Source organism: Lolium rigidum, chromosome 7 (assembly GCF_022539505.1).
Source record: "Lolium rigidum isolate FL_2022 chromosome 7, APGP_CSIRO_Lrig_0.1, whole genome shotgun sequence".
Taxonomy (NCBI): domain Eukaryota; kingdom Viridiplantae; phylum Streptophyta; class Magnoliopsida; order Poales; family Poaceae; genus Lolium; species Lolium rigidum.
Genome location: NC_061514.1, coordinates 283,155,748 through 283,166,012, shown reverse-complemented (window position 1 = coordinate 283,166,012; position 10,265 = coordinate 283,155,748). Strand labels below are relative to the sequence as shown.

General features: G+C 46.7%; 1 protein-coding gene across 1 annotated transcript; it reads right to left on the bottom strand.

The window, feature by feature from the left end:
• Window positions 1–8,020: 8,020 nt before the first annotated feature.
• Window positions 8,021–9,165, bottom strand: LOC124669244 (probable carboxylesterase 18). The gene has a single exon (XM_047205899.1). The coding sequence runs from the start codon at window positions 9,163–9,165 to the stop codon at window positions 8,107–8,109; it is 1,059 nt and encodes a 352-aa protein (XP_047061855.1). The 3' UTR covers window positions 8,021–8,106.
• Between the last annotated feature and the right edge of the window lie 1,100 nt (window positions 9,166–10,265).

The window sequence follows — 10,265 nt, the reverse complement described above, 5'->3', positions numbered from 1 at the left end:
TACGGTACGAGGTAATAGTGGAGGAGACAACGAGGTACTCCGTATAAATTACTTCATCTTCGATGCGATCAATGAGCGGCAGTAGGACAAGTTGCAACTTGATTTCTGACGGTGATCGTCCTTTAAGGCTTTAACACCTGAAAGTGACAAGGTTTGCGTTGATGCAAGATGATCAGTTTAAAATCATTGTTATTTGTTATACTAGTACGGAGTACATAGGTTAGTTTCACAGAAGACTGTATTTCAAGTGAAATCGCAACACAGCAGAAAGTTTCTTTTTGTTCACTGACTCTCAAACGGAGATGGGGGAAAGTCGAACAAATAGGGACGGCACATTCAAAGCAAAGCCTTGCAGCGCGCCACGCTTATGGATGTCTCGTTGTCTATCACCATGTTATTTTGTAAGGCTTCTTTTACTAACTATGCTCCTGACTTAGATAATTTGGAAGAAGCGAAACCCATAGTCGTGAACAACAAAGGCCCGCCTCCTACTATTCTTCTTGAGATTATTAAGAACAAGGCGAAACTTTGCATTACCGCAGAGGCTAAACATTTGAGTTTTGTAACGACGGGAGAGTAATCCCTTTGGAAACATTAAAATTTGTCAACTACTCTAATCAGATTTTCTGGCCAATCAAAACAAGACAACTTCACATAACAAGAACACATTATCAGTCCATAAACCGTTAATCTTGTTATTCCAAAAAAAATGGCTTCACCTCAATCGAAGTTCACAATCTCTAGTTATGATTTTTTAGAAGTTTGCCTTTTTTTTGGTTTGAAAAGAAAAGTAGGGAAAACATTTTGGGCTGGCTGGTACTACCGGGTGGACTTCCAGCCCCCAGTATAGGTCGGGGTACTGCCTGCTATGTGCCATGTTCGCCTGCCACCAGCGTTGACTTTCCCCGCTAGCACCGCATCACGTCAAGCTCGCGTTTTTGGCCTCGCTCGCTGGCTAGCTCGACCCGCCCGCACGGGAGCTCCTATTTGACGCTTTTAGTGTCAACTAGCGTGCATGCGCACAGTGCTGTTTCTCCGAGCTTTACCCATTTAACTTTTTTTATTACTTTTCCTGTTTGGGTGTACAAACCAGTTTGTACCATCTAATGCGAACTGAGCCTAGCTCAGCTGTTTAACCATCTCACCTAGGTTTAAGTCCTAGATTTGTTAGCTCTAGCTAATCGCCTAGAGTGCAATAATGTAATTATGAAATATTATTCTACTGAAACTGTTGAACCTGTTCAGCTGATGAAGCATGGTGGGGAGAGGTCTCCGCTATTTTTGCAGATTGTGTCGACCTGCTGGCGCTTGTAGGATGTGTCAAGTTCAAGGATTATTCAAGAGAAGCCAATGAAGTTGCTCATGACCTACCTAGAGTTTGCTTTTCTAATAAAGTTTTCTTGTAATTGGATCGATGAGCCCCCTACTTTTATTCTGCAAACTCTCTTAAACGATGTAAGGATGGTGTGATTTGTGGAGCAACAATTTTCAGATGTACTCTTTAGCTTACCAGGATATCTAAGGGTACTGGAAGATTTTTAATGAGATTGTTTGCTAGCTTAATATATTATGATTGTTCGCATTTACTTGCATTATTCTAGGATTTAACATCGTTATTCTTTAAGTGGTAGGTGATGTGCTCGTGAACAACGGGGCGTATGTGGTGATTTCGTCAACATCAAGATTTGCCGGATCAGTCTCTCGAAGGTGTTCACAGGGGTAGAGTGTGTGTGCGTCCGTTTATAGGATGAATATACGTGCGCGTTTGTAAGCATCCGCGTCGTCCTATGTTTCTAAAAAAAGTTTCTACCATCTTACTGATTTCTTTTTCTTCAGACAGAGCGTGTTCGTTGATTTTTTCATGCGAGTTCGCATGCAGACCTAGCTTGACTGTTTGTTAGTACTTAATACTCGTTAAAACTGTAGACATTAGATTCAAAAATGGAACCGATAAAAAAATTGTTCATGCTGTTTATTTTTTCGCTTCAATACAAAATGTTGTTCACGGTGTCAATTTCAATTGGCTTTTAATTTTAGTATTCATAGTTGATAGAAAAATGCTGATATAGTTAAAAAAACGTTCACCAGGTTAACAAAATCGTACTATTCAAACCAAGTGTTCATGGGTTCAAACAAATGTCACATAGTTAAAAAAATATTCCTCAGTCCAAAAAAAATTCAAATGGTTCATAAAATAATTGTTACACGAGTTTAAAAAATTGTAATAGACAAGAAAATTGTTCACATAGTTTTAAAATATTAGTTCAAAATATGTCTAGACAGTACAAAATAAATTACTCATAGGGTGCAAAATACTTATTTGCGTACTGTACAATAAATAATTGTTCGTTCATAAAAAATGTTCACGATTTCAAAACAAATATTCAGAATAGAGGAAGAAAAATGTTCACATAGTTTGATTAGTTGAAAATATGTTCGGACCATTCAAACTAAATTGTTCATGCAATGCAAAAATAGTAGTTCGCATATTGTACAATATAAATAATTGTTCGAACCATCCAAATTGTTCACGGGTTCAAAAAAAAATCCGTAATGGAAGAAAACAAATGTTCACATAGTTTTAAAAATATTTGTTCAAAATATGTTCAGACAGTTAAAATAAATTGTTCACATGGTGCAAAATAAATGTTCACATACGGTACAATAAATAATTGTTCGGTCCATAAAGAATGTTCATGAATTCAAACTAAATTTTTAAATAGTGGAATAAATTTTCTCACATATTTTAATAATACCATGAGTTCAGAAAATTGTTCACATGGTGCAAAATAGTTGTTCCCGTATTGTACAATAAAAATATCTGTGTTATTTTTAAGAAGAGACAAAACTAAAAATGAACGAAAAATGTGAAAAAAGGAAAAACTAAAATAACGGAAAATGAAAGAAGTGAAAAGTTTAAAAGGTAAAAGAAGAACAATGAAAAGGGTAAAAATATAAGGGAAATAAAATATTTTAAAGTGAAAAGAGCAAAACAAATAATAATAAAAAAATATCTACAAAACATAAGAAACTTAAATAAAGAAAGAAAAATGAAAAGAAAATTAAGAGGATCGGAATAGAGGATGGAAACGAGGGTTGCGTGTTTACTTACGGAAAATGCATCCGACATGACTTTGTATCTTTTATAAATGAATCCTGCAACATACCGTCAATGAAGCGAAAGGAACCACAAACATGGACCAGACCCATTAGTGGGATACATAAGACAAAAGAGATACGCGTTCGGCTGCTACTTGACGATGTAAGCGCCAAATAGGAAGGGCCCGCCCGTGCGCCCTGCCTCGCCTCCTCAGCTTGCTTGCTCTCTCGCGCGCACTAGCCCAGCCCAGCTCCCATTCCCTTTTTTCCGTCTTTTTTTTCTTGTTTTTCTGTTGTTGTGTTTACACGAGCGATAGTACAATAAAAGGTGGTACCGGTAGGGTCGCGGATCTGACCATTTTTTGTCCCAAACGGACATATTTTTGTGCATCCTATTTATACCTTTCTTCTTTCTCTTTTGCACAGAGCTTTTCCTTTTCCATTCTCTCTTCTCCATTGCTGACCTTAAATAGCTTCCTCCACGTCTTCATTTCTCCAATATTTCTTGAATCTTTTTGTGGGAAAAGAGAGGGGGGTCTAGATCTACTACTTCAGCAATTAAATCCCTCTATTTTTTTTAGGAGAACTCACTAGATCTAGATCTTGGAGAAATTTGATGTTTCTCCTCTTTGTTCTTCCTCTCTTATTCCCCCAGTAGTTTTAATTGCCCTGTTGGAATTTAGGAGTGAATTACTTGGACACATATTAGTGGTGTTCTTGTCATTGCATTATGTGTATCGGTTTGAGTTCTCTACGGAGATTCGATCTCGTGAGAGTTCATGGGTGTTTCCTCTTGGGTTCATGGAACCCTAGACGTTGTTGTAGCCTTTGCGATCTTGTTGCCTATTGTGGCATTGTAGCCTATTGTGGCGTTGTAGCCTTTGTGATTTTGTAGCATTTGTGGTGTTTTAGCCTTTGTGGCGGTGTACTTGAGATTCTTCGATTGTTGTGGAGTTTGCCTCAAATTTGTTGCTTGGAAGATCGCTCCAAGCTTGTACAGGTTCGATGACCACCCTCAAGGGTCCCTTATTGGATCGAGTATTTCCCTTTTGGTGGGAAGAATCGAGGAGAAGACGGTGCATCATCGTGGCATTTGGAGTGCCTTGTGCCTCCACACCGCTCTAACAAATAGTAGCACCCGCAAGGGTGTGAACTTCAGGATACATCGCCATCTTCGGGTGCCTCAGTTACTTCTTGCATACCATCAGAGAGTAGCACCCGCAAGGGTGTGAACTTCGGGATACATCATCGTCACCTTGTTACTTATCTTTCTTAGCATAGGTTATTGGTACACATAGTAAAACCCTAGTTTATAGGCAATTCTCGAAGCTATTGCTTGCAGAGAAGCCCTATCACTAGCAGAAGAGCTGCAGTTCGGAGAATTCTTGTTGCCTCTGATTGCCTGCAAGTGATCAATTCAATTCATAGTCCATCCATGTGTAGCTTTTACTTGGTTCTACGTGAAATCAAGCATCGCTAGGCTAATTTTGACAAGGTGCACTTTACACATGAAATCATGAGATCAAATACACATGCTCATAACTTAGCTCGCAGTTATATCTCTGTGTGTTGGTGTGTGTTGGTGTACCGTCAGGGAGTACGACCTTGTTCATGGTCCCTCCTTCATCGTAGGTATAGCGAGTTGTCGCTAGGAAGGAGGCTTCGAGATTGATCTTTGTATTCCTCTTGTAAGGCATTGCGAATAATTGAATAAAGAAGAAAGCTGTGTGCATCCTTTGGATGCAGAGGCTAGGGCTATGCTCCTTGATCGAAAAAGTTATATCTCTGTTGATCACGGCTACCGCTTGTGGCTCCTAACCCCCTATTGTACCCTTTATGATTGAGTAACAAAAGGAGTCACTAGCCCTAAAAAAAACTCTTTCCTCCTTTGGCTCATGTGCTCCCAATTAGTTTGATGCCCATGCAACTCGTCCGAATATGGACAAGATCCCCCCGAACCCCTGTCGTCTGCCAATGGCAGGAGGCTACATAAATAATCACTCGTTAAGTATCTAGTGAAGTATAAATAATCACTTGCGTGTAACTAAAAGATTACTCTTAATTTTTTCTAAGCACTTTGCATGTACGTTCTAACCGGCCCAGCTAAAAGAAGTGCCACTTCATGCTGTTTCTTTCTCACCCGACGAATCGGCTCAAAATGCTGCAAGATGAGATGACCACATCTTATCTTCTTTATGTACAAACACATACATTTACATATACGCGCATATATTTATATCTGTAAACGCATATATGCATATCCTACTTCTATGAACACCTTCAAAAAATAGAGCAGACGGTCGAGTCTTATGAAAAATATTGAGATGTGTTAGAGCATCTCCAGCCGCGTCCCCCAAACCGTCCCCCAAAGCGCGCCGGATTGAGCGTTTGGGGGACGTGTTTTGTTCGTGCCGCGTTTGGGGGACGTCGCTCCCCAGCCGCGTCCCCCAAACGCCGCCCCCAAACATTTAAAATAATTTTTTTAACACATAAACCATTTATATCAAATGTAGCATATGAAAAAAATGTTTTCGAGGATTGTTTTCAAATTAAATTACAACAAACAATAAAACAAGTAATCAAATATAATAAAAAGGGCTAGATGATACATCAAGGTGCCACGGTATTTCCTTTGATCCTCCACAAATGCTCAACGAGATCAGCTTGAAGTTGCTCATGCATATTGCTGTCACGGATCTCTGCGTGCATGACCACAAAATCAGCAAAATCTGCAGGCACCTCATGATCAACCTCCGCGAGAGGTCCTTGACACTCATAGGGACCAACATGTGACCTAACATGATTCTTGCGGTCATCCTCGATGATCATGTTGTGCATGATCACACAAGCCTGCATCACCTCCCACATTTGGTCGTGAGACCAGCTCAGAGCAGTGGTACGGACAATGGCAAATTGTGCTTGAAGCACACCAAATGCCCGCTCGACATCCTTCTCCGCAAGCCTCCTGTCGTGTAGCAAAGTGAGAATTCTTCGGACCTAATGGATTCGAGATTGTTTTGACAAAAGTGGCCCATTTTGGATATATACCATCGGCTAGATAATAGCCTTTGGTATATTGGTGGCCATTGATCTCATAGTTGCATGGTGGAGCATGCCCTTCCACTAGTCCGCCGAACACCGGAGACCGCTGCAACACGTTGATGTCATTGTGTGATCCCGCCATGCCAAAGAAAGAATGCCAAATCCACGAGGTCATAATCTGCCACGGCTTCAAGCACCACACTGCAATATCCATGACGCCCTTTGTATATACCTTGCCAAGCAAACGGGCAGTTCTTCCATGCCCGGTGCATGCAATCGATGCTTCCAAGCATTCCGGAAATCCTCTGGCAGCATTTTGTGCCATGATCCTTGCGATCTCTTCCTCGGTTGGCCCTCTCAAGTAGTATTTGCCAAACTTTCCCACCACAGCTCGGCAAAACTTGTACATGCACTCAATGGCAGTAGACTCACTCATGCGAAGGTAGTCGTCCCGTGTATCGGCAGGTGCTCCGTATGCAAGCATCCTCATGGCGGCGGTGCACTTCTGAATGGATGAGAACCCGAGAACGCCTACGGCGTCGAGCTTGAGCTTGAAGTAGGGGTCGAACTCTCGAACGCCGTGGAGGATATTCATGAACAGGCCCTTGCTCATCCCGTGCACGGCGCCGAAAATTGTCGGCATGTGTTGCCCCGTCGGCGAAGTAGTCGTTGTGCGGCATGGCATGCCCCTCCATCCTCTCGCCGGGCTTCGACTTCCTTCTTCCCGGCCTTGATCCTCCGCGGCGCGGCTCTCTTCCTCTTCTCCGCCTCGGCGTCAAGCATGTCCTGGAGGGACGCGATGATCGGCAAATGCTCCCGCGGGTCGTCGTCGAACGCTTGCTCGTCCTCCGGCGAGCGGGGCAACCATCTCATCGTCGGCTGTCCATGGCTAAAGCAAAATCAATGGTTAAAATTGCACCGAGGCGAGACGACGCAACAAACGGCGACCAATCGCGCCTACACGGCAAGTCGTCGAGCACCTTCGTGCGCGGAGGTGGGGCGGATTTGACGGCGCGTTCCGGGAGCGCGGCCACGCGGCGGCGGCGGCACGGCCGGCGGGAGCCCCGGCCGCGACAACGGTGGCCGACTCGCAACACGGATCCGGACGCCCAAACGGCTGGGAAATCCAGCGGCGGCGATGGTGTGGGAGGCGCAGGAAGGAAGGAGCGACGAAAAAAGAGGCGCGAACCAACGGTTTATGCAAATAGTCGCTGACATGTGGGAGCCCGCCTCGCTTTTCGTTGTGTCCGGTATCCCCGGTGCGTCCCCCGTGGGACGGGGACGGGCTCGGGGCGCCGGACACCGTATCGGGGCGCGCCGGACAAAAAAGGGCTTTGGGGGACGCGGCTGAAACGCTTTTTTTGTCCGGCGCGCCCCAAATCGCTTTGGGGGACGGTTTGGGGGACGCGACTGGAGATGCTCTAAAGTTGTGGTGTTTGAACTCCGGCAAGATGGGAGGTCACGCGTCTTGGTGGCCGCGTCTTGGTGAGGTGTGGGTGGCTGGCGCACGACGGTCACGCGCTGCATTGTTTAATTTTCAGTTCGGATCTCACGTCATGGCTCAAACAGTCTAAACTCTGGTTTTCGAGCTCTCCGTTCAGACATCACACGCAAAGCTTCCAAAAAGTATAGAGATGGGTGCAGATGCATGTTGTATTCTTTAATTTCTTCTGTTCAGACTCGAGAGAGCGCAAGGAGGCATGCATATGGTCACACGTTCAGATCATCTTCTCCATCTGATCTCCACAAGTTCAGACGGCAGCTCGCACGCAATCCACACGGCACTTCGATCGTCTCAACGTTGAAAAAATCGAACCAAAATGCAATTCATCAGTAAGTTCACAACACATAAGTTCGTTCAGATCATCTTCTTCGCACAACGGCGCACACGCAGATCATTCATGACGAAACAGTGAGTACACGTGCGCGCGAGTTCGAGCTCGTCTCAAGCAGCTAGCGGAGCAATCAGTGAGCGGACCCGTAGCTGCCCATGAAGGCTTTGATTTCCTCCACGAGCTTGACGGCGTCGGGGAGCTCGGGGAATGCGTAGAAGGCGTGGATCGCGTCGGGGAACTCCACCAGGCGCGCCGTCTTCCCCTTCCGCAGCAGCATGGCGGCGTAGCGGCGCTGCCAGTCCTGCAGCGGGTCGAGCCCGCCGACGACCACCATCGCCGGCGGGAACGCCTCCTGCAGCTCCGGCTCCGGGCCGGCCTCGCCCGTCACGTGCGCCGCCGGGTGGTTCCGGTCCGCACCCACCGGCAGGAACGCCCTCCACGACCAGTCCGACCGGCGCATGTTCACCAGCGGCGCCACGCCCTCCAGCCTCAGCTCCGCCTCGGTGCGCTCCTCGCCGCCGAAGTACGCCTGCAGGAGGATGATGCCGGCGAGGCGGACGGGGTTGTTGGAGGGAGGGGATGACGTCCAGCGCTGGGCCACGTGGTGGACGATGTTGCCGCCGGCGCTGTCCCCGGCGAGGAAGCAGCGGGAGAGGTCGACCGGGACGGAGACGTCGGCGGGGAGCCCCGTGGCGCCGAGGTAGCGGAGCACCTCCTCGCAGTCGTCGTAGGCGGCCGGGTAGCGGTGCTCGGGCGCGAGGCGGTAGTTGACGGACACGACCACGGCGCGCAGCTCGTGGCAGAAGCGCCGGCACATGCCGTCCACCGGCAAGGACGACGGTGAGAGGAACGTCAAGCCGCCGCCGTGGAAGTACACGACGACGGGGAGGGGCCCCGCCCCGGCTGCCTCCGCCGCCGGGGAGTAGACGCGCGCCCAGAGGTTCCGGGTGGCGTCGACGGTGAGGTCGTTGGAGCGGATGCCGAGCGCGTCCGGGCTCGGCCTCACGGGCGTCTGCCTGTCGCCGAGCTTGAAGAGGAAGCGGTTGACGGTGCCGTTGCTGCGCTGCGCCAGGTCGGTGGCGGCGCTGAGCGCGAAGATCTGGAGCCGGGCCGACCATGGCAGCGCCGGCGCCGCTGGTCGGGTGCTCTCGTCAGCGGCCATCTCTTGGCTCCTCGTCTTGGCCTCCATCTCGCTCTCTCTACTGATCTCCTCCCGTGTTCAAGTGTTGAGTGCGGAGTATGAACTGAAGTAGCCCATCGATTGATCGGGCGTAGGCGCGTTTATATATGAGGAAGGCTTTGCAACCGATGGTGCTCCACTCTAATTGACTGGTGGTTGGTCACAAGATTGGGTAGATACTCACAACCCACTTTATTCAAATAAAATCATAGTGCATACAATGATACAACGGCATAAATCTCTAGACACCGTACCCTTTGCCAAGTCATGCGCGTCGCTATTGGACGAACGGCTCTGGTGAACAAACTGAACCTCTTGAAATTCAGTTGTCCGCGAAGCTCGTAGTTTTTATCCTTTGTTAGCTTGTGTATCTGTGTCCTGTTCGCTGTGTTTGCTTTGTATGCACTCTGTATCTGCCGGTTTCGTGTCTTTATTAATTTAAAGCAGGGCTTAGGCCTTATGTTTAAAAATTCAGTTGTCCTCGCTTTAAGCTCCATAGCTATATGACCATAGGAGCCCTCTTCCTTCTTCCTCAAGGCTGCAAATGACATGTTTACAGTCTGATGCCACCCTGATTCGGCTCAAGAGGAGATGAGCCACCAATGCCAACCCCTCCCTACACGCCATTGCCTAATGCTTCGATCTGTTACCCCTCTCATCGCCACTGATGAGACGCAAAGGAAGCCTCCCGATAAGTCACGAGCCACTGGCGTGATAGCATATGGAGTAGATTATACACCCCATTTCCTCATTTTCGTCATTGGGCTTCATTCATGCTCCAAACGTTTTGACAAATCATATAGATCGAACGTTTCAATTCTATTGTCCGGGAGGGAACACATCTTTGACGGCTGGATTTTAGCGTACGGTAGATGATACTCCTTTTTTTTTGTAGTTGTCCCATCTTATTACAAGTTAACATTGCATAACGTGCCCCTAATAATTTACTCATTTCGTTGTCGGTTGGTACTTGCACTGGTACACTCTGAATCTATTCCATTTTAATATCTCCTACACCAAAATATATTATCTAAAAGAGGTGTGACAGCTCAACATACAATTTGCTTCTAGAACAACCTGCTATGTTAATTCGGCAGGTGTTTTATAAA